Source organism: Moschus berezovskii, chromosome 22 (genome assembly GCF_049115385.1).
Source record: "Moschus berezovskii isolate FMDL1 chromosome 22, NW_MosBer_1.0, whole genome shotgun sequence".
In the NCBI taxonomy this organism is placed as follows: domain Eukaryota; kingdom Metazoa; phylum Chordata; class Mammalia; order Artiodactyla; family Moschidae; genus Moschus; species Moschus berezovskii.
In genome coordinates, this window is record NC_142481.1 from 10,194,559 (window position 1) to 10,218,920 (window position 24,362).

A 24,362-nucleotide genomic window follows, 5' to 3' on the forward strand; every position below is an offset into this window, starting at 1 on the left:
ACTTTGCCAACAAAAGTCTGTCTAGTCAACGTTATGGTTTTTCCAGTAGTCATGTATGGATGTGAGAGTCCGACCATAAAAAAAAGCTGAGTGCCGAAGAATTGATGCTTTGAACTGTGGTGTTGGAGAAGACTCCTGAGAGTCCCTTGGACAGCAGGGGGATCAAACCAGTCCATCCTAAAGGAAATCAGTCCTGAATATTCATCAGAAGAACTGAAGCTGAAGCTCCAGTACTTTGGTCACCAGATGCAAAGATTGACTCATTGGAAAAGACCTTGATGCTGGGAAAGATTGAAGGGAGGAGGAGAAGGGGACGACAGAGGATGAGATGGTTGGATGGCATCACCAACTCGGTGGACATGAGTTTGAGCAAACTCTGGGAGTTGGTGATGGACAGGGAAGCCTGGCGTGCTGCAGTCCATGGGGTTGCAGAGAGTGGGACATGACTGAGAGACTGAACTGAACTGTGTCCTGTTTTGGCTGGAGATCCACGACCAAAGTCTGATCAGGAAGAAACATCAGACAGATCCCAAATAAACATTCTTTAAACAAAGAGGATGGGGAGAAGGATGGTCTTCTTCACAAATGCCAACATCATGAAAGACAAAGAGGCTGAGGAAATGTTCCTGATTAAAGACCAGAGACCGAACTGAAGGTGACCCGGGGCGTTCAAAAATTGTTATTTATGTGGCTCTGTCGGGTCTTATGTGGCACCTGGAATCCTTGCGGAGGCAGGCAGGCTTCTCTCTAGCTGGGCTCAGTCGCCCCGAGGCACGTGGGATCTTAGTTCCCGGACCAGCGATTGAATCTACATACCTTGTTATTGGAAGGAAGATTCTTAACCCTGGGACCATCAGGGAAGTCCCTAACCCAGGCATTATCGGATACAACTGGAATACAGTCAGTAGGTTTAAATACAAATAGTGTAGCAATGTTAAATTTACTTGCTGGTAACTGTAGGGTTCTTATGTGAGAGCAGCCTGAATCTTAGCAAAAACACACTGAAATATGTACAGTATCGTGATGGATGCTATGCAACTTACTCTGAAGGACTCAGGAAAAATGTGTGTGCATGCGCAGACACAGAACGCACACACCCCGATGCAGCGCGAGCACACAACAGAGTGTTTTGTAATAACACGAGCCCAGCTGACCCACACACAGGGAGTTCTTTGGACCTGGAGTTCTTTGGACCTTTTCGGCAACTTTCTCTGTTTAAAGTTGTTTCCAAATACTAAGTGAAAAGCGAGTAACCATCAGTATCCTAAGAGGATACTGCCAGCAGGATGCAATCCAGAATTGCTTCATCCTTAAAAGAAAAGGCCAAACCCAATGGTTGACAAGTTAAATGCTAGCTCCGGGCCTCTTCCTATAGAAATAATGGCATCTCTGGGCTTCAAGTTAATGCTACCCATCTTGGGACCAATCAATAAATTTACTTTTAATCAGAAATTTAAGGGGAAAGAAAAAGAAAGAAATTGAAGGGGACTTCCCTGGAGGTCCAGTGGTTAAAATTCCACCTTCTGAAGCAAGCGGTGTGGGTCTGATTTCCAGCTGGGGAGCTAAGACCCCACATGGCTCAAGGTCAGAAAAGAAAAACATAACACAGAAACAGCATTGTAACAAATTCAATAACGACTTTAAAAAATGGTCAGCATAAAAAAAAATAATAACTTCCTCTAGGGCTCCCCTAGTGGCACAGTGGTAGAGTGGCCTGCCAGTGTAGGAGACAGTGATCCTGGATAATCTCACATGCCTCAGAGCAACTAAGCCCGGGTGCCACAACTATTGAGCCTGGCGGCCACAACTACGGAAGCCTGGGCGCCTGAGAAGCAAGAAGAGAAGCCACAATGAGAAGCTCACGCACCGCAACTAGAGAGGAGCCCCAATGAGAGAGCAGGCCCGTATCGCCACAACTAGAGAAGGCCAGCATGCAGCAATGAAGACCCAGCACAGCCAAAACATAAAAATGAATCAACTTTTAAATGTTTTAAAAAATAAGCCACAAAAAATAAAAAACTTCCTCTGAAAGTGCCGTCAGCATGGGTCTTGGTGAGGCCCTGTGCGGCAGGCAGTACCCTGGGGAGGTGACTATGGCAGTGTTTGTCATCTGTTGCCTGGGCCCTTACATGTGGGCTGGCCTAAGTGACTTGCTCCACGGACACCATGTGGGGGAAGGGACGCGTGGGGGCTTCCGAGACCAGGTCATGAGGTTCAAGGAGCTCCTTGGTGGGCCCTGGCTGCTGCGTTGTGAGCCGCCCAAGCCACAGGGAAGCTGGGTGTGGGTGCTCTGGTGACAGTTCCCAGCCACCAGGGACGGGAGTGAGCCCCCCTGGACCACCAGCCAGGCCAGTCTCCGGGCGAGTCCAGCCCAAGGCCATGGACTACAGCTGCCAGAAGAGCTCAAGGGAGAACTGTGTGGCCCGGCCTTGTCAACCCATGAAAAACGGAAAGATGGATATATCCCAGTGTGTTTAGAGCCAGTGAGCTTCAGGGATTGCAGTGCAATAAAGGATTGATCTTGCTCAAAGAAAGGTCTGGTCAGGGGAGCCCTCTAAGTCCGAGGAACATCCTGATGAGGGTCTTTTTTTTCCCCCTCTGGGTGGCCTATACTTTCCCAAGATCTATGCTGGGGACCCTGGGCCACACGGCGTCAATTAGTCTCTCTGGAGATTAAGGTCAGCCATGTGACCAACTGCAGTCAAGACCCTGAGAACCAAGGCCTGGGTGGCCTTCCCTGTCGTCACCTTGTTGCTGGGGGAAGTCAGCGCTGTCTAACTCCCCTGGCAGAGACACCAGAAGCCCACGCCCACTCTCTCTCTGCCCACATGTCTCTTCTTTTTTTTTTTTCTTGCTGTGATAAACTGTAACCATGCATAGAACAGCTCTTCTGAGTTCTTCTGGCAAACGGTTAGACACGAAGGTGGGACTGGGGACACCTGGACTGGAGTGGCAAGACGGTCCCCCTGTGGCATCTCACCTGCCGGAATTCCACCTGCAGATCCAGAGGGCGCCTCAGAACTGAGGAGCAAACGCAATCGGCACACAGGGGCTTTATGCTTATTTTCCTCAAGACAGCACGCACTCCCCCAGGGAGGTGGTTCACAGCCGCCCGGCTGGCTTTGGAGAAGCGGACCGACCCGCAGGGCTATTCTGAATGCCCCACAGAATCAGGACTGAAGTCGCCTCATTTAGAGCTGACTTAAAAACTGAAATATAGATGGAATTCACTATTAACCGCCAACGGAGAATAAAAGGGAAAGGGGCAGAAAACACCTCCAGACTCCTTTGGCGGGCGGAGACATCTGCTTTGTTGTGTGAGGTGGGAACCGAGGCTGGCCTTCCCTAAGAGGGGTCAGACGAGGGCAAGGCTGACCTGAGCAGCCTCAGTGAACACTCGCTGACCAGGGGTGAGGGGTTGGGGCTCCCACCTGCACGTGAACTGTGGATGGGGTTCTCTGTCCCAGACAGCAGAACCCACCCCCAGGAGTCCGCTAGGACAGCAGACACAGGGGCTGCTTGGCCGGGTGGCTCCAAGACGGGCCTGTCCAGCTCCAGGGAGATGAGAGGTGAGGGGACAGGACTTCATGGCACCCCCGCATCCCTCCAGGTCCCCTAATGAAGTGGTCACCCCAATGCCAGCAGCTCCCGAGGCCCCACCATTCGAGACGAGCTGACTTACAATAATGACTTTATTTTAACATATTTAATTACAGACATAAAATAGCTGGGGAAGGGGGTGCGCCCCAGCCGAGCCCTACCCTGGGGCTGCCAGGAGAGGGGTGCAGGTGAGGCCTCCCTGACGACCCTCCTTCCAGGGGTCTTCCTATGGCGGGGCCCTATTGCTTTAGCAGGGGAGGGGCCATGCAAGTAAGGGGGGCGGGGAAGCCTCTGGGCCCCGCCCCCCCAACGGCTATGCTGGCCTTCCTCCAGAATGCCCGGTCGGCGCCCCACCCTCAGCCTCTCCACCTCCTTCTTCTTTGTCGGGGGAGCAGACCGTCTGGTCAGCTCCCCACCCCCTCTGCAAACCTAAAGGGGAATAAATACAAACTTTACAAAGTAAAAGGGGGTCCAACGTTGCCCTGGGCCGGGCCTGGGGTCGATGGGGAGCGGGGCCCTGCCACGCAGGCCTCACATCATCCCTAATTGCAGCAGCGTGCTGGCGTAGGCCATGGGCTTGACGTCGGGGTGAGGCTGCGAAACCAGAGGCACACGGTCAGACACAGCGTGGGGCTGGCGCGGGGGTGGGGCGGGAGGCGGGTCCTCGGAGCCCCAGAGGCGGAAACTAGCCCTCCCCCAAGAATGGCTCTCTGCTCTGGCCCAAGTTGGGGGGCGGACTCACCACTGCTGTGAACTGGTGGAACTGGGGCCGCAGGTCGGAGCCCCGGAGGTGGATGTAGGCGGCTTTGTTCCCCATCTGGTCGCTGCGGGACAAGGGCAGAGGGACCGCGTGGTCAGTCAGAGGCTGGGAGGAGCTGGGGGATGAAGGCGCAGGGAGAAGGGTCCCGGGCAGAGAGACAGGGACGTAGATGTCAGGAGAGAGGAATCGAGGCGGAGAGGGGCCCCGGGAGCCCAGAAGGAGGAGCAGGATGAAGGGGAGAGAGCCTCGCGGGGCCCGGGCGCCGGGAGGGGCGGCCCGGGGAGCAGTGCCAGGACGGGCAGAGGGTGGAGGCAGGGCTCAGGCCAAAACACGGTCCCCGATCCGACCACGCCCTGACCCTAACCACCAGGCAACATGGGGCACAGAGGAGCGTGGTGACCGGCCAGCTGGGATGGACTCAGTCTCTGGCTTCTTCTACCAAACACTAGCAAAGCGGAGGGCAAGAAGGACGGGGAACTTGAAGACCAGGAAACTGAAAACGTGGTCCGCGTCTGGGTCCTGCTTGGAAGCAATCAACTGGAAAGAGCCACTGAGGAGGGCTCCGCGGGAAAAGGAAACTCTGGCGGGGTCCAGGCGACCTGGAGGACTGACAGTGGTTATCATGGTCACGTACAGAAGAGTTCCTTCCTTCAGAAAAGCCCTGGGCCATCACCAGGTGGAAAAGAGGACGCCTGGGGTTAGCTTCCTAAGAGCCCACGGTGGGGGCAGGAGTGGGGTGAGAGTCAGGAATTGTTGAACCTGGGTGACGGGTATGTGGGAGTTCATTACAGCATCTGATGTATCTCTGGAATTTTCTATCATGAAAAGTTAAAAAAAAAAAAAGAAAAGAAAACCAGTGGGCTGGGAAGAGCGGCCCGGCGGGAGGGGGTGGGGACGCACCAGTAGTTAGGGGCAGAGAAGACGGTGACGCAGCGGCCGCCGTGCGCCACCTCGTAGCCCTCAGCCTTGACCTCGTGGCTGCGGATGATGTAGTCCAGCTTGTTCTCCTCCAGGAAGGCCTTGGTGACGTCGGGCCCGAACTGGCAGCTCACGCCCCGCTTGCTGACTGAGCGCCCGTTCTGGGGAGACATGCAGCTCAGGGCATCTACTCCCCCCAGTCCTCCCGCCCTACCCACAGCCCGCACCTGCCAACCACAGCCCCGGGCAGACTGACCTGCGGCTGCGGGTCTGACCAGAGCAGGTCACACATGGGACCTGGAGGGGAGAGAGACGAGCGTCAGGGGCTGGGCGAGGATGCCGCCCTCCACGGAGGGCCGGGGCATGTGAGGCGGGGTTCTGGGCCACCACGGGCCTCCCCGCCGATGTCCCCGCCAGACCCCATTCAATCTGTATGACCCCCAAAGCTGGAAGGAGTATTTTTTTTTTAAAGTTTCTTTTTTTTCTAGCTGCACCTCGCAGCACACCGGATTGTAATTCCTTGACCAGGGATGGAACCGGCCCTCTGCAGTGGAAGCATGGAGTCCGAACCACTGGACTGGCTGGGAGGTCCCTGGAGGGAGTTAAATAAATGACCGCTGCAGACACTCCTGCTCCCTGGCCAGCGCCACCACCCGAGGGAGGTGCATGGACCCAACATGCAGGAGAGGAGGGTGAGGCTCGGCCTCGCTGTCCCTTGTCCGTGCGGGTAGGGCCGGGGCTCGCGAGCCCTGGGAGGGAGGGGCTGTCCCCAGCCACCCGGTCACCTGAATCTGGGGGCTGCCGACTCCGCTCGATCTTCCTGATGTCGTCCAGGGTGACGCCATCTTCGCTGAACAAGCCCCCGTGCATGATCTGGGGTTCAGGCGGGGACAGCAGTGTGAGGGGAGGGGCCGGCCACACCCTCTGCCTCGCAGCCTCGTGTGGCGGCCAGGTAGGGGAGCCTGCCTCACCAGCACTTTGCCGTTGATGCACTGGGCCAGCGGGAGCCACTCGAACACCTCGCTGAAGAGCTCATACATCTGGGCTGTGTACTTGGCCTTCACCTCCCCCTCGAAGCCGTAGATCTGGTTCATGTTGTCTGTCTCATGGTTGCCTGGCCAACAGTAGTATCAAGAGAAACCTCAGACCCCAGCCGAGGCCGAGGAGGACCGCCCAGCAGCCCCAGCCAGTGGCATCCACGCAGCAGCTCGCGGGTCCTTCCCAGAAACCCCACGAGGTGGAGACGCTGTTCTCAGTCCTCTGTCTAGAGGGGCGGACGGGCTGAGAAGATCCGCCGGTGTGTGGTCACGAGGTCCAGGCCAGGCCTGATCACCACGGAGTGGCAGAGGCCTGGGTTCAGCCCTGGTCCCGACCTTAAGTGACCAGAGGCATGTCCCTTGTCCCCACGAGACTTGGATTCCTTCTTAAAGGACGAGCCACACTTATGCTAGAAGCATCAAGCAAGGGAAGGGGGGTCTTGTAGAAGAAAGGAGCCCCCTGCAGAGTGTCTGCCATGGGCCAGTCCCATGCCTGGGCTTCTACCTTCCCACCAGAAACCGTCCTCCTCCCTCTGGGGCTGGGGGAGGCCAGGCAGCGGCCAGGCCCTCCACAGCTGCTGAGTCCAGACTGTTCAAGTCCAGCTCTTCGCCTCCTCCTACAAGGAGGCCCGCAGTAGGTGCTCAAGGGATCTATGCCACCTGCCAGGTGCGCTGCGAGAACTCCCTGAACCTGGAATTGAGCCTGGGGGGCGTCAGCACTCCTGTCCCCTGACCAGGGATTGAACCTGGGCCCTCTGCATTGCGACTGCGGAGTCTCCGCCACTGGACCACCTCATGCGTCTCAGAACCCCCAACCCAGCCCACTGCCCTCACTCCGGCCCACTTCTCCTCCGCTCCTGGCTGCATCTCCTCTGCACCGCACCCCCTCTCAGCAGGCAGGGGCTCCCCCTCGGTCCTCACTCCCTGGTGAGCTGACCCAGCCCAACGCCACACGTACACTGAGGAACCCCCACTTTATAGCCCCCGGAGGCCTCCTAGATATCTCCTCTCTGCCTCACAGCCACATCCAGATCCAAGCTCCCCACCTTCCAGCCTATACTCTGCTCTTCCCGTCACCCCCCAAGTTTCTCAGCGGCAGCTGCGGCTCTCCAGATGCTCCAGCCAAAGCCCAGGAGTGCCCCCCTCCAACCCCTTCCTTCTCTCACATCTGCATCCAGCCCACCATCAGACACTCAGGCTCTACTTGAAAAGCAAGCCCCCATCCAAGCACTGTTCCCACCTGGGTCCAGCCACCACCAGCCTCCCCGCTCCCTCTTAGCCCTTGATCTGTTCCCCACGCGGAGGACCACAAGGTTCTAGTAACACCAGAGACGGCCCCTGACCCTCCTCTGCTCAGAGGCCTCCCATGACCAAAGTCCTCACCGGGGCCCACAGAGCTCCACTAATGCCACGTTGATCACAGTGCACAACCTGCCCAACCGCACAGGGCAGCCCTGTGCGTGGGCTCAGTGAAGGCCCAAAGCAAACACACCTGCCCAGGGCCCCACACTGACCGCAGATCCCACACTGATCCCCCAGACCCCATGCTGACCCCAGACCCCACACTGACCCCCCAGCTCACCTCGAAGTAAGTGAAAGTGATCTGGGTACAGGAGCTTAAAGCCGAAAAGAGTGAGGATCACTTCTACGGAGAAGGAGCCACGGTCCACAAAGTCGCCATTAAATATCTGCCCTGCTAAGGAAAACAAGGGGGAGTGCTACCTCCCCAGCCCTTCTAACCCCGCTCCTGTCGGCACCACCCTGGGGTCAAGAACGCCAGCAGGGCTTGGGGCACCTGGGCTCGCCTCACTTTTTGGGTAGTTTGGCCTCTCTGATCCTCAGGAAGTACCAAGGTCCCCAGTCTCGCCTGCTTCTTAGGGAGACTGACGGCAGAGGGAGAGACCCTAGGCGGTTAGCTGGCTTCAGCTCTTCCCCAAATACAGGCTTAAAGCCACAGGGCAATGGGCATTCATCGAACAGTCATCCTAACACGAGCAAACACTTATCCGAGGACCGGGCCCCCGAGCCTGTCACAGGCAGAACACACTGCCCCTGTCGGCAGCCCGATGCGGCGGATCCACAGCACAAATGACGGGCCTGAGGAGCCGAGAGGTGACGAGACCCGCCCGAGCCACACAGTCGGGAACAGGCGCGGCCGAGAGGAAGCCGGGCGTGGGCAGGGCTGCCCACCCTCACGTACGCGCTCTGCAGCAGCACACACAGCCAGCCCGTTTCAAGACGAGGAAAAGCCGGGGCTCAGATGCACCAGCCTCGTGCCCAGGTCACAGCAGGTGGGGACCAGCCCGGGCCTGTCTGGCCCTGGAGCCCGGAGAGCAAGGCCACTGGCTGCTCCACCCCAGCTCGGGGCCAGGGCACTCATCAGGCCTCTCCCTTCTCAGGTTCGGGCAGGGAGTCCTCTCCCTCCTGCACCCCACACCTGGGGGGAGAGGCCGGGGAGGAGGGCTGGCCCTTCTGAGGAAGGATACGTAGGGGTTGGTCTCCGAGGGTAAACCGTTGAGCTCAAATATGTTGAGGAGGTCATAGAACTGGCCGTGGGTGTCCCCGCACACTGTAATCTTCTCTGTCTGGAAGAAAAGAGGCCGCCGGAGAGGGAGGGGCCCAGAGAGAGATGTGGGGAGGGGGCGGGGGGAGCGGGGGGTGAGAGGGCACAGTGGACGGAGAAGAACCATGCAGCAGACACAGGTGGGGAGCACAGAGATGCAGGGGGAGGAGAGGGACAGGAGAGACACAGGGTGGGGAGGGAGGGAGACCAAGCCGGGGGTGGGGAGGGGGTGGAGGGGGGGTTTGTGAGTTTCTGAGCTCCCTGGCCCCTCCCCAGCCAGGGAGCCGCCTGCCCGCCCACCTGCACACCGCCCCCAGCGCGCACCTCTCTGAGCGTGGTCTCCACGAGCGTGCTCAGCTTGGAAAGGACCTCTTTGACCTGTACTAGAATCTGGAAGGCAGGGCAGGCTGTGAGTGGGGCCAGCTGGCGGGCCAGCCGCCCACCGCGGCCCCGGGGAGACCAGACTGGCCAGGAGATGCTGCTGGGCAGAGGGGAGGGGAGAGGGGAGGCCTGGCCGAGTGCGTGCCCGGTGGGAACAGAGACTGTGACCTGAGCGGGCTATGCGGCATTAAAACATCAGGACTATTTCACGGGAAAACCCAGATTCTCCGTTTCTCTTAAAAGGATCAGCATCAGGTAGAACCACGTGGGATGAATCCAGATACGGAACGTTTAATAGAATAGCTGGCTTGCAAACATCGAAGTGTCAAAGTCACAAAAATCTCCCTGAAAGGCATGAGGCTGCTCTAAAGGAACAAAAAAGTAAAGTGGCAGACCATATGCCATCATTTATCCCTCAATGGATTCTGGATTAAAAAAAAAAAGAACAGCTAAAAAGTATGTTTGGGAAAAACTGGGGAAAGCTAAAATATCAGCCTGGAAGTACAGGCAGTATTAGTTCTGAGGGACTGAAGACGAACTTGACAACATCGTGTACACCTTACGGTGTCTGCAATGATGGCCGGCCTGTGGACTGTCTGCTTTAGTCAGTATTATTGGATCGCCACCAAATCTCCAAGATGGGAATGACTAGAGTCGTGCAGAAGAACGTCCTGTTTTTAGGGGACACAGGTTATGGTGCAACTTATTCTCAAATGGTTCAGGAAGAATAAAAAAAAAAAAACATTGTGTGTGTATAACATGAATACACATAGAAAGATAGTGTGAAAATGCCAACATCTGAGTAACTGGTGACTAAGCGAACAGGCCTTAACTATGCTGGTCTTTTGACTTTTCTGTGGGTTTACCAAGTTGCTAAGTAAAAAGTTGGGGAAACAATGCTAAAAAAGAAAAGTAGGAGGCATCCACTTCCAGTCAGAATGTAGAAAATTATAAGATTGTCACTCTTGCCTTAATGATGGAAACAAGCCAAGAAACAAGAAGAAAACAGAAAAAACAGAGAACACCCTGAAACAGCTGAGTGAGGACTCAGAGAAACCTAAATGAGCCAAACTACAAGACCGGGAGGCGACAAGCTCTTCCCGGGACAGCGGGAGAGTGACGGTGCCTGTGCTCCCCCAGGCGGTGCGGCAGCAGGGCAAGGCTAAGCGGGGAGCGGGCGTGACAGCCTGAGAGCCCCGCGCCAGAGGCCTCTGCCCAAGCCTGCGTGTTCCTTCCCACGGCCGCACACAGGGCGCGAGGTGACGTGGCGGACAGGAGCCGCCTGAGGCACGGAAGTGGGGCGAGACAGATCAGAGAGCCCCTCAGACACCCCAGTGCCGGGCAGTGGGCTGAACACCAGAGAGCGTTCCTACAGCTCCACGAGCTGGATGCCTGAGAGTGGACAGGCACCCCTGGGGTTCCGCCAGGGCGTAGATGCCGAGCCCCGCCCCCGGGGAGTCCTGGCTCCCCTCTGGACACATCTGAAGCCAGCTCCAACTCGAGCTGCCCCTGAACTGCAGGCGGGACGGACACAGCCCCTCAGTCTGGCAGCCCAACAGAAGCAGGGCCTGCCGGTGTCTGCAGGAGGGGTATCTGTCTCCATCGCTACTGTGCTTCTACACAAAATGTCCGGCCCACGAGAAAAAAGCGCTAAGATGGGAAGAGCAGACAAACGGAAGCAGACCCAGAGATGACCCAGATGGTTAGAGATCTAGACAGAGACTTTAAAATAACTGTGTGGAAAATGTGTTGAAGGATCTCACAGAAAAGGTAAATGACATGCATGAACATATGGGGCCGAGAGACGAAAGCTATTAAAAAAGTAACCGATGGAAATGCTGGAGATGAAGAATTCATCTGCAGGGTGCCCGGCACACCGTGGGCTCAGCAAGCGTCAGCCGGCGGGACCACCCTGCCCCTGCACCCCCACGACCCCGGGGTCAGGCCGGGCCAGCGCCCTGATGCTGCCCCGGGACCCGAGCTCTGGCAGGCGCTACCTGGTAGGCGCACTTCCGGTGCAGCTTCTTCTGGTCCTTGTACCACTGCATGAGCTCCTTCATGAAGGAGATTGTCACCCTGCCGTCCTCCAGCTTGGGCCCACTGTACTCATCCTCGATGGCTGGCATGTGAAGGGGGGAGGAGAGTCAGGGGCCGCAGCCACTGTCAGGATGGGCAGTGAGGCCTGGCCCCCAGGCACGGGGCAGGCTTGGCGCTGGACACACAGGTTGAGAGGGGACGGGGTGAAGACTCCGCTCCCTGGCCGGGGCCTCTCACGGCCGGCCCCTTCTGCTCAGGCGGGCTCACAGGCCCTCTCCCTGACCTCCCGCCTCCGGGGCGCCCCCTCTCTGGCAGCCTCTCCCCCCGACTTGATCTGCTAGCATCTAACATGTGACCTGACTCTCAGGCCTCTCTCCCCACTAGGACAGCCGCTACAGGGGGCAGGGGCTGTCTGGGTCCCAGCTGTTATCCCCAGTGCCCACAATGGCGGCACCCAGTAGGGACCAAATAATCCTCCATGGACTGAATGACAGACGCCTCTGAGTGCCCAGAGGACCTAGGGACAAATCAGGCCCGTGACGGGGGGTGCAACTGCGGGGTGGGTACAGCAAGGAGGCTCGCCCACGCCCAGGACCTGCAGCCCCCACTCTGGACTGCGGGGTCTCCAGGAGCACAGACAGCGCGTGGGCACAGGGACGAGAGGCGCCCCAGCACGCACGGGCAATGCACGGAAGGACGAGGACGGCTCTGGGCCAGGCACAGCGGGCGCCCGGGCCCGACTCACTCATGCTCTCGATGTCGAGGGAATCCACGACGGAGCGCTTGTGCTCGTCACCCGCGATGGCCCGCTCGAAGGCCTTCTGCTTCACGATCTTGTTGCACTCCTGGTACTTCATCTTGGCATCCTTGTCGTGGGGCTTCACCTTCACCACCTGGTCCGCAAGGTGGGCAAGAGAGGACAGAAGGAAGGAAAGCGGCATCAGCACCCAGGCGAGGCGGGGGCGCCCTCACTGCCCCTGGCCGGCCTGGCCTGGGGCTCCAGGGACGCTGAGAAGAGCACCCAGTCCCGTGCATGAGGGGTGCAAGCCTGACTCACTCCCCGTCTGGGTCTTGGTTTCTGTGTCCCCAAACTCGGAGCGACAGAGCTGCCCACACAGGGCTGCCGCGAGGGAAAACATATTAATCCATTCAGATGCTCCTTAATACACCACAGCTCTGACCATCGTCAAAATAAAACTGGCCCTGCTCCAGATTCCTCGCTGGAACCAGAGGGGCTGAGAAGACCCCATGGGCTGGATCCGAAGTCATGATTTACAGCCCGACTCAACCAAAGAGGCAATGACTGGCTGGATAATCCGGAGTTTCAGTTGTCTCATCTGCGAGGTGGGGAAGGTGACAGGCTGTTGGGGAGGATAGGGAACCAGCACGGGCCTGGCGTGCAGCCCGAGCTCTGCGGGCAGCTGCTGGCACCTGGTGGTCACGCGCCTGGGGTCAACCTCGGGCCCTGAGGAGACCCAGGACCAGTGAGTTCCCTTGGTTCCCTCCTGAGGAAGGTGGAAGCGACAGAGCATCAACCCCGAGGGCTGCCGGGAGGACGGAACGAGCAAATGCTTATGAAGGGCGTGCAGCGGCGCAGACTGCCCACGGCCCCTTTCACGGGCTGCTGCGTCCATGACACGGGATCGTATGCAGGAAGCACTGGGCACTTGGCCATGGGACACACTCAGGTCCCAGGAAGAGGAGCCCATCCCCTCCCTCCCCCTACCTTCTGTCTCGCTTCCTACAGACTCTGATCCCTCAAGTGCAGAGGGAGTGGGGCTGCATTCAGACCCCAGCTCTGCCACTTACGTGCTGGGTGACCTTGGGCAAATGAATTCACCCCTCTGAGCCTCAGTTACCTGTAACTCTTCCTGTAATTATCAGTGGATCCTGCCTGATCTGCCCCCCACTGTTGGCCTCCCCAGGAGTGGGCTCCCACAGCCCTGTGCCAGGGCTCAGAAAACAGGGGTGCCAGGCAGCGAATGCACCCTAGTGGAAAGCCTGGCTGAATGCATCAGAAGCCGGGGCAAAGGTGTTTGCTGATGAGCCCTGAGGGTCAGTGTGGCTCACCCCTGAGAAGGGGCATGCAGACCAGGTAGGGTGGCAGGAAGCCGGGTTGGGGCAGGCTCGGGCCAAGGCACCCTGCCAGGTGGCTCCACCTGCGGTGGGGTGTGGTGCAAGGCTTGGGAGAGAGGCGGCCCCAGACAGTCCCTGGAGTCCTTCCCAACAAGCAGGGGTTAGGAGTCCACGGCCCAGGATGAAGTCCAAACCGCCACTCCGCCTGGCCCATGAGGCCTGCCAGCCCTCTGCGTTCCCTGCTTGCCCAGCGCGAACCAGCCAGACCAAAGCCACAAGTCCCCAAACGTGCCGGCCCCCTCTCACCTGCAGGCTGGTACACCCCTGGCCCAGGACACCTCATGTCCACCCTCAGTGACTCTCCAGCCCTGCCTCCTCCTCCTCCAGGTCTCAGCACCCCTCCCCAGCCCTCTCCCAACTCCCAGGCTGGGTCAGGCACCCGCTCTGGGCTCCCACAGGGCCCTGGGCTACCCCCCACCGCCCCGCCCCAGCCCTGAGCACTGCAGGAGACGGGTCTACCTCCCCAGTGGAAGGTGGTCGTGGCCACGAGGGCAGGGCTGAGGCTGTGTCCCAGGTGTAAGGAGCGCCCCAAGTGGGCAGATGCCCCACTAAGCATTTCCTCTGAGCCAGCGCCCTCTTTTCAGAGAGCTCGTGGGTTGGGGTGCGGACCGGAAGCAAACACTGATGACCCCGGGAACAAAGGAACGGGGCAGTAACAGCACGTAGCTAAGCTTTCTCTGTGCCTGAGGCTGGAAGCGACGACCTCGCTCACTTTCTCCTCAGAGCAGCTCTCTGCGATCTCATCACAGCTCCACCTCACGAACGGACAGGGAAACTGAGGCCCGGAGAGGTGAAGTCACTGATCCAGGAAGCCAGAATTCCGTTCTCTCCCTGCTGAAGATCCTGCTCCCAGCACTCATGCTGGGACGGGCGCCCCTCCCCACCTACTGCCACCGTCCCCACAGGGCCTGACACGCCTTCCAGGGACATGCTGTGGGTCTGGGTCTTAAGAGCAGGCTCTGGGGCCAGGCCTCCAGGTCTGCCTCTGGGCCTTGCAGCTGGGGGAGGCCCCGAGACCTGTTGGCTCAGAACTGAACGCTGGACTTCTCTTTAAGAAGGGGGCCCTCACAGCAAGTGGGGTCTGGGTTGTGTCCGGTCAGCATCCTGTGATGATGTCACTGGGGGACAGTGGGGCGGTGGGGTCTCTGCCTGACTCCTTAGGCCTTCATGTGAAACAGCCGCACTCTCAGAATCAACAGCTGTTTTTACAAAGTGGTTTCAGCTGCGAGTATTTCCAGGCAGTAACTCCAGGGACTCAGATGAATGAAATGGTAACACGGGCTCGTGACCCCCACATGATGCCACGGGGCCAGCGTGTATCTGGGAAACGGGAACTCCTTGGAGTTCAGGAAGGTGACCCAGAGCACACGCTCCGTGTGACAGGACGTCCCCAGCAAGTCTGGGAGGCTCCTGGTAACCACGCTCACTCCTGTTTCTGCAATAAAACCTCCAGTGGCACCACATGGGACTGCAAACCCTCCAAACCCAGAAAGTCCCAGGGGGAGGTAGGGAGTATAGGAGGAGTCCCCCAGACCTGGCCTGGGCCCTCGTGACTGTCTGAGCTCCAGCCGCAGACAGGAGAGAACACAGGTGGAATTTTGTGAGAAAAGGGCCCAGTAAAGGGCGGGGAATCCTGGAGCCAGGGTCCCCCTGAAAGAATGAACTTGGAGATGAGGGGGGGATGTTGGTAGGGGGATTCAACAAGGACCTGGCGATCAGCTCCTGCACTGGAGGCGGAGCAGAGTGGAGACACCCCCAAGCCCCCAGTCCCTAACAAGGCCCTGTGCCTGCACACAGCCCTTCCTGGGGGGTCGTGGGCTCTTCCCAGACACCCCCAGGAGAAAGCACACCCAGAAAGTGCCCCTGAGTGGGGGCCCTACTCTCGCTGAGTCCTCACAAGACCACTGAGGCAGGAGATTCAAAGCGCTCAGAGCTACACAGCTCACAGCTTGGCGTCCTGACTGTGGAGCCAGTGCATCCAGCCCCTCCACGAATGACCTGCAGAGCTGGAGACCATGACTCAAGATAAGAATTCACACCTAATACACACCCGTATTCACATAAATGAAAAATATTCTTACACACACACATATATGTACTTCCTCCAAAATGAACTGCTGTCTTCTCTAGTCTATTTGATGAAGACAGAAGCGTTGGTCTCAAACAGCCCACTGAGCGTTACAAGCATGGCCTCTGGGTTCAAGTCTCTCGTCTCTGCTGGGCGACCTTGGAGGAGGGTCATCGTCTCTCTAGACCTCAGTTTCCGTGCTGTAAAATGGTGAATCCATTTTCCTTCACGAACAAAGCACGTAAAGAACTCACAACAGAGCTGGGCCCGCAGTGAGCGAGCAGGAAGGAAACAGAGGCTGGAGAGGAAAGGCCCTTCACCTGAGGGCCAGGCCGCGTGATGCTATCTAACCAAGGTTGCGTCTTGGTTCCGCCTCCAGCAGTGCCACGACTGAAGAGGGGTCTGGGCCCTTCCTCCGCGAATCCCTAGTGTGTCACCACACAATGGCTCTAGAGGTAGAGACTGCATGGGGAGCCACCCCAGGCTGGCCCCTCTACCCTGCACCCAGAGTCTGATGAAACGTGTCAGAAAGGACAGCCTGCAGGCAGGCGGGTGGTCCAGGCAGGCAACAACCTCAGGCTCATGCAGGGGGTCCCCAGGGCTGCTGGCAGAGCCTCCACAGGGAAAGCAGCCATGACCCAGCCCCTACGAATTCCACAAGGCCTGGGATAAAGCTGTGTACGCCCACGAGATGGCTGGAAGGGACCATCTCAGACTGCAGGAGGACGCGCTGCGAGGCCCCAGGCTGGATCAGAGCAGCGAGCAAACCTCCATTCCGGGCCTTGGGGAGACGGCCCTGCAACCCGGGAGGGCAGACACCGTGCAGATCTGCACTTGGGGCTCTGCTCATCTTCCGCCGACCGCCCGTCTCTTCCCAGCCCCTCCCCTCCTGTGGAGACCTGCCCCCACCCACCCTAGCTGCCCTCCTGAGTTACTCGTTACTGCACCCTCCAGGCCCTGTGACCTGTTCTCACACCACTTCACCAGCGCCCGACAGCCACCCGGGAGGTGGCCATGCCTCTCAGCACCACTGCCAAATGAGGACACCCCAGGCCCAGGCAGGGGACCGGCTGGAAAACGGCCGGGGAGCTCAAGCTTCTCAGGACCCCGCTCTGCAGCTCCTTCCTCCATCCTCCCGGGGGTCACCCCAGCCCCCTCCTCCACTCCGCCTCTCGGACTCTAAATCATCTCCTCCTCCCTGCCTCTGCTCTGCCCTGCCCTGCCACGGGAGCCCTGGCCCGGGGCTCGGCGCGAACCTGAAGGCCACCCTCCCCTCTGGGCCGGCGGCCAGCAGCCTGCCCTGGCCGTCTGACCTGCTCCCTCCAACCGCAGCCCGTGGCTCTCGGCCTCCCGTGTCATCCCGCCTGACACAACAGAAACTGCTCAGAGTGTGTGACAGAGGAAATGAAAGGAGGCAGTGAGGGTGTGTGCGCGTGTAAGGGGGAGCACGACAATCATTCATTCAACAAACGCTAAGTCCCGGCTGGGTGCCAACCACCGTCCCAGGGAACGTCCCAGAACAAAGAGAACCCCCGCTCTCAAGGAGTGACTCTCTGGATGGGGAAAGACGCCAGCTAGAGGCTGGGCTGCCTGCGTTTAGAAGCCAGCTCCACCGCTTGCCTGCTGCATGCAGGTGGGTGGGTGACTTGAGCCTCCTGGGCCTCAATCTCCCCATCTGTACAATGGGGGTAACCATAGTTCCCGGTTCACAGGGCTGCCACACAAGTCACTCAGCAGGCTGATGTGAAGGGGAGGGGACAAGCCTGGCATGCAGGCATGCTCTGTGAGGCCTTCCCACTATCACGACCAGAGCAGTGACAGCAGTGGGAGTGGCAGATGAGCAAGCGACGTGGCCGATCCTTGCTGCCCTCTTGGTCCCCTCCCTCATCAAAACACACCCCCGTGCGCTGTCCCTCTACAGCATCTCGCCCTATTCTCTTTCTCCCAGGCCCACACCCTCACCTGCAATGACTGTTTGCCCTCCCAATGACAGGTTCATTTTTTGCCCTCCTCCAAATTATAAGCTCCACCAGAAAGGCTCTGTGCTTCTTATTCACCAACAGTAATAACAACAATAATCAGAGTATTTAATTACATGTGCTGACTACGTGCTAGGTGCTGTTCTAAATGCCTGAAAAGCAGAGGCTCATTTACTCTTCACGGCAACCCCAAGAGGCAGGTCTTTGCCCCCCCATTTCACGGATATGGGGAAGAACGCACAGAGAGGCCAGGTGACTCGCCCAAGGTCACCAGGCAGCGAGGGCAGAGCTGGGCTGTGAACCCAGCTGGCATGTGTTGGATGAGCGAGTGGTGAGTAAACACGCGCACAGCCTCCTCACGCCTTGCCCGCCAGGCCTGGCCAAGCACAAGGAGGCCCCAGCCCGCCCCGCCTGGCCTGCAACACCGGCCCAGTTCAAGCCCGGCTCACCGTCTCGTAGTCACGCAGGGCGGCCCGGAACTTGCCCAGCGCCATGTTGCTGGCGGCCCGGCGGTAGTAGCCCTTGATGTACTTCTTGTCCATCTCGATGGCCCGCGTGGCGTCAGCCAGCGCGTAGCCGTAGCACTCGGTGCGCAGGTAGGCCAGGCTGCGGTTGCCATAGTAGATGGCATTGCTGGGGTTCAGCTCGATGGCCTGGCTGTAGAACTTGATGGCGTTCTCGTAGTCCTTGGCTGTGAAGATGCAGGAAGGGGGGCGGGGTATGAGGCAAGGGTGCCACCTGCAGCCAGCAGGGGTCCTAGGCTGGGTACTGGCCAGTCCCCCCACTTACAGATGGAGAAACTCAGGCCGAGAATGGAGCTCAGAAATATCTCTCCAGCCCGCTCCCCTCCCTGACTTGTCCCACCCTAGCACAAGCCCAAATTGCTAACTCCCTAAATCACTTCCACATACCTGCCCACCCAACCATCGCCCTCCAAGGCCCCAGCTGGGCAACACTTCCTCCGGGACTTCCGGAGGGTCTTCTGAATGTGCCCCAGAGAGGGTATGTTAGTGAGTGCCAGCCCTGAGATGGTAATCAGCAACTCTGAGTCTGCCCTGAGCCCCAAAACAAGTATACAAGCCCAAAGAGGGGTTCCAGTAAAACCGGAAGTGGGGACAGAAAAGGGACCTACTTAGGTCTCAGGAAGGCGACACATCAAAGAGACTCAAAGGAGCGATAAACCAGACCAGAGGAAGAGCACTCCCCACAGAAGGAACATCAGGTGCAAAGGTACTGGGGAGGAGAGCACTGAGCTCTAGGACCAGCGAGAGGGTGGTGTGTTTGGGGCGGGCTGAGCCCGGCGAGGGTAGGAGGTGAGGGTAGGAGGTGAGGGCAGGGGGGCTGGGAGGACGCATCCCGAAGCCCACAGCCAGAGCAGGGTGCAGCGACAGGACGTGACAGCTGGCCAAGGGGAAAAGTCCAGTTTATTTGAAATGAGCTGCGGCCGCGCCCTGCACAGTACATCTCAACCCGGGGCATCCGCACGTCCCCACGGCACAAGTACTGTCTGGTGCTCCCTCTACAGCAAGCCACAGAGGTCTCGTTCAAGGTCAGACGCTCAGTCTATATCTGCAGAGTTGTCTTGGCCCATGCGGCCGTTCAACAGGCAGGAGACCGAAGCCAGGGGGAGTGCCCGACCTGGGGGGACGTGATGTGCCAGGTGCCTTGGGGAGCTCTTGGCACATAGGTCCCTGCACTGAACCCTCATGGCACCCCGAGGACGGCTGCGTTAGCCCCACTTCCCAGATGAGGCTCTAAGAGGGAAACCACGTCACTGGCAAGTGGCAGACAGGGATTCCAAGTCAGGCCAAGCACCATGGGCTCCCATGTTCATCCTCCGTACCAAGTGGTCTCTGGGGGAGACTGGCATGGGGCAGGCAGCCTGGGTCCCATCCCCACTCTACTCCAAGTGAGCTGTGTGTCCCGGGGCAACTATGTACCCACTCTGGGCTAAAGTTTCAGAGAGTCCTCCCAACCCTCAGCCTAAAACGAGACCTCCTGCCCTAACTCCTACTGTTCTTTCCCCAGAGGTATCTGAGAAAATAGGACCTTCCTTTGCTGTGTTTGCTTACTGCCCAGCCTCCCAACGTGAACTTAAGTCCTGTAAGGGCAGGGGCGCTGTCAGTCTTACTCTGAACCCTGGCCCTGTCTGAGGACACAGCAGCCCCCCGCCCTGCTGTCCAGGGGCTCACGGTCCAGTTGGAGGGTGGGATGGACACACCACACACAGATCACTGCCCCAGACCGTGACACCCGCGGTGTTGTGGCTGGGGCTACCCAGAGGGGATGCCGGGGCTGAGACTCGGAGCAGGAAGAGGAGGAGTGAGTTGGGAGAAAAGAACAGAAGAAGAGGATTCCCGGCTCCAGGAGTGGTTCCTGAATGAATGAAAGAAGGAAGGTGGGGAAGAAAAAGACGGGCACACCAACAGCAGAGAAGGCAGCCAGATGCTGGGAGGGGCCAGAAACAATGTAACAACGTTCCTTCCGCACGCTAACGTCTGGCAATCTTTCAAACGGCTTGGATGTCGCCTCCTTTGAGAAGCCTTCCTTGACACCCAGGTGGGGTCAGGCACCTCTCCAGGCAGCCCCTGCCCCGAGGCTCCGCTCTCCCAGGCCTGCCCTCTCTGCTCAGTCACCGTTAGGTGATGGGTGTGTCTCCCCAGGACTGTGAGCCCTGGAGGGCAGGCCCAGGACTTCCCAGAAACATGCTGGGGCGGAATGAGGCAGCTCGAGTCTGACCGACCCTCCCTGGAATGCCAACACCTTCGAGGACTCCTTCCAGCCTCCTGGCCGAATTCCAGAGGCCAGCGGCCAGTGTGCCTGCCGTGTACCTCTGGGCATGGGGTGGGGAGCCTGACATCGGGCTCTGAGGATCCTGACCACGAGACCCTGGACAGACAGCCTCCCTTCTCTGAACCTCAGCTTGCTCATCTGAAATGTGAGAAACACAACCGGTCCTGCCTCATGGGCTGGCTGTGAGGGTTAAAGGAACTCCCAGATGAAATGTGGCTACAGCCGAGAAAGCGATCAGCAGATGCTCATAAAAGAACTGACTGAACGAAGGGAAGAGACTAGAAAAGAGGAAACGGGAGGGGCCTGGGCTTCACACAGCTATCCGACACCAGATCCCAGCCCTGCTCTACAAATATGAGTGCACTTAACCCTCAAGGGAAGCCCCATTTTAGACAGGAGAAAAGAGAGGCACAGAGAAGTTAAGGTCTTCCCAGGGGTCACACAGCAGGTAAAACAAAGAAACAAGATTTGAACCCAGGCAGCCTGAGCTCTTAACTGTGTGAAGTCTTGGACTCAGGGGCCTCCTTGGGGGTTAAATGGAACCCCTCTCTTTATACAGAAGGTGGTGGGGGGTGGTGAGGCTCAGAGACGGGGGAAGAGGGGTGAATGACATGAGGGACCAGGTTCTTCCCCCCTGGGGCCTCAGGATCAGGCCTGAGTTCCCAGGGGTCAACCAGCTAGGGTCCTGCAAGCCCCTGGGGGCCCTCGTCTCCCCCCTCACCGCCCTGGGGCCAGGACAGCTCCAGGTAGGACTGAGGGTAAGGACTCTGAATGTGGGAGCCAAGCACGTGGTGAGGAAGGGGGATATCCGGGCCCTGCTGTTCGCACACTCTGACCTTGAGCAAGCAGTTTCACTTCTCAGCTTCCTCTATAAAACAAACAGGGCTGCTCCTGCCTGCCTCCCAGGGCCCGGGCGAGGATTAGACAAAGTGGTGTACCTGGCCACCGCGGGGGCTCAATTAAGGCGAGCTGTAATTAATCTTTTTATTGTTATTCCTCTAGCCCAGGGGACTGGGGCTCTGTGCCTACAGCTGCCTACCAGACAGCAAGGGGCTTGGACCAGGAGGGGTATCCCCCTCTATTCCAGCTCAGTGCCAGCGCTGCTGGCCACCTGCCCAGTCTCAGGCCTCCCAGAGCTCAGAACCCAGGTCCTGGGGGGGCAAGGAGCCCCTCTGGAGGGCCCACTGTTTCCCAGAATTCTCCCCTCATCTCAGCATCTGCCCCCATGCTTGCCGCTCTTCTCAAGCCCCGTTTCAGGGGCAGTCTCACCTTCCACACCGCCCCAGGCTGGAGACTGGGCCCTGGCAGGGACACCTGATCTGTCAACCCTCAAAGCCAGGCAGTCACCTCGTTCTGTCAGGTCAACCTCCAGAAAGTCTCTCAAATCTCTTCTTTCACATCCATCCCGGCTACCCTGGTCTGGCCTTCATCCTCTCCTGTCCAGGGTCCTGCCTCAGCATCCCCCAAGCTCTCCCAGCCCCCGGTCCTGCCCCTCCAGAGGTGTCTTCCTAAAGCGCAAACCCAATCCTGTCCTTTCCCCACTCAGAACCATCCCCGGCTCCTCAGAGCCCCCAGGCAGGACGCTCAGGCTCCCCGTGCAGCCTCTCCATCTCCGGCCTCTCCTGCTCCAGCCCCGCTCACTTCCTCAGTGCTCGGCTCACCCCTGGGCCTCTGGCACCCCGCTCTTCCTTCCTGGGGTTCCCTCTCTCCAGGTGACCGCTATCACTCTCCCTCTGAAACACTTCTTGAGTCGGTTTCTGTCTCTCCGGCCTGGTGGGCAGCACCCCTCACTCACCTGTCCACCATCCTACTCTCTTTCCGGGTCTCCAGGCTCGTCCTTGGGTCTGGTCTCTGCAAGGCCATTGCAGGATCCCCTCCCATCGCTAAGCAACCCCTGATGCTCCTCTTTTCAAATGTCCCACAGCTTCCTGCCACCCTCGTGATGACATCCACACTCCCTGACCCGCCTCCAGGGTCTACCTCCAGCCTCACCTCTCACCAGTCCCACCTCCTCCTCCCTGCTCTGGTCTGACCTGACCTTCCCACCAGAGGCTAGCTCTCCTCTAAGGCTGAGATCCTCCCATGCCGCACCCCACCTCCAGGGCCCTCTGCTGTAGGCCTCCTCTCTCTCCTGCAGGATCAGCTCTATTGGTCTATACTCTTCGTCTCTTCTGCTCTTTAAAAAAAAAAAAACAGTGCCCCCCACCCCCCAATTTCTCCATTCCCCCCAGAACCAAAATTCTCAAGACCCCTGTCAACACTGGCTGTCTCCACTTCCTCATTTCCCATTCACTCTTCAACGCCCTCCCCTCTGACTACCAGCCCCATCATCCCCTAGAAACTGCTTGGGCCACAGCTACCACCAACACGTTATGGAACCAAATCCAATGATCAATGCTTGGTGCTGACTTTTGCAGCATCCCATCTTAGGCACATCCCCTCCTTCTAGAAGCACTCCTTTCTCCCAGCTTTCCTGATTTTCCTTCCACCTCAAGGACCACTCCAACGCAGACTCTTCAGTTCTAACCACTAGAATTCCTTGAGGTTCTACCCTAAGCCCCTTCTCTTCCAAGGTGACCTCATCTATTCCCACAGGCTGTTCCAGTCCACCCAGAGGCTGATCCTGCCCAAATTCCTCACCAGAGAGTTCCAGGCTGGTCCATCTCTCCACTCAAGGGTTCCTCTGAGAGAGTCGAGTCAAATCCGAACTGGTCTATGCAGTGACTTATGAAACCCTACGTGACCTGGCCCCTGTCCTAAGCTTATCTTGTATCTGTTTCCCTGATAACTTGTTAAAGTTCCAGCCAAGCCAGCCAGTCTCCTTTCATTTCCGACCTCAGGGCCTTTGCACAGGCAGCACCACCAACCTGGGACACTCCTGCCCAATTCTCCTCTGAAACTTAAATGCCTTTTCCTCAGTAAGGGCTTCCCTGACCAACCTCTCTAAGGTCGTGGCCTCCAACCCTTATTCTCTACTTCTCTGTTGGGGTTTTTCCAAAGGACTCATCACAGCTTCTAAGTATTTTATTATTTCTCTGTGTGTTTGCTCAATGTCTGATTCTCCCGTTAAATTACAAACTACCTAAGGGCAGGGCTACATCTGTGTCACCTGCTGCTGTATACCTAAAGTCAAGCACAGTCCTTAGCGTGCAGCGGATGCTCAATAAACGGACCGAATCAATGAATGAATGGGTGCGCCCACATCCTACTTTCCTAAGATCCTAAGTCATACTAGTTTGGATTGCCTCACCTGTACCCCCAGAACCTTCCCTCTCCTGGAGTAACCTCAGATCTCCTCCTCCCTGGCCCTCCCATCTAATGATCTATTTCCCATTCCCATGATCGCCTGCTCTACCGGGACAGTCCCCCCCCTTCCCCCAACTTGGTGCCTCTCCACTTGGAGTCTCCCCACTTGGTAGCGCCATCACTCCTCCGCCCCATGTCACGACTTGGTAGCGCCCTCTTCAGGTCGCGCCATAAGCTGACACCTCTGGGGTCTCACATTTGGTGGTGCCCCCATTCCGGTCCCCCTCCCGTTTCACACTTGGAAGCACCCTCCTCAGTCTCCCCACTTAGCACCCGCTCCGCTCGCCACTTCCAGGGATCACCGCTTCTCTCCGGAGCCCCCTCTGTCGCCCCTTGGTAGCGCCATCCTCGCCCTCCCCACGCCCGGTCACTTGGTAGTGCCTGCCCCGCGCCCAGGCTGTCGCTCCGCGTTGCCATGGTTCCGCTTGGGCCCGGCACCCCTTGACTTGGGGCTGCTCTCCACCTTCCCTCCCTCCCTCCAGGGCGGGCGCACCTTTGAAGTAGTCGTTGGCCTGCGTCTTGAGCTCCTCTGCCCTCTTCAGAGCGCCATCAGCCGGGGGCTCATCCCGGGGGGGCTCAGCACACTCAGTCCGCTCGCCCTCCGCCATCGCCATGCCGCAAAGCGACCCCCACCCTGGCAACGGCCGCCAGCGGCACCCGGCCGAATCGTCGCGAAGGAGTGCCGGCTTGCCGCTGCCGCTGCTGCACAAGTGTCGTAAAGCGCGGGCCCCGAAGGCTCCCTTCGCGCGCCTGCGCAGGGCCCTTTCGCCAAGGAGCGCGCGGG

At 58.5% G+C, this 24,362-nt stretch overlaps 1 protein-coding gene across 1 annotated transcript; it reads right to left on the minus strand.

The window, feature by feature from the left end:
• Nucleotides 1-3,674: 3,674 nt before the first annotated feature.
• On the minus strand, nucleotides 3,675-24,321 carry PPP5C (protein phosphatase 5 catalytic subunit). Its single transcript, XM_055411811.2, has 13 exons — nucleotides 24,072-24,321; nucleotides 17,929-18,170; nucleotides 12,042-12,189; nucleotides 11,257-11,378; nucleotides 9,203-9,268; nucleotides 8,802-8,900; nucleotides 7,898-8,003; nucleotides 6,250-6,392; nucleotides 6,064-6,151; nucleotides 5,535-5,575; nucleotides 5,261-5,439; nucleotides 4,343-4,424; nucleotides 3,675-4,194 (listed from the first exon to the last, which is right to left on the minus strand). Exons 1-13 carry the CDS (start codon nucleotides 24,190-24,192, stop codon nucleotides 4,132-4,134), a joined length of 1,500 nt encoding a protein of 499 aa, XP_055267786.1. The 5' UTR covers nucleotides 24,193-24,321; the 3' UTR covers nucleotides 3,675-4,131.
• Nucleotides 24,322-24,362: the final 41 nt, after the last annotated feature.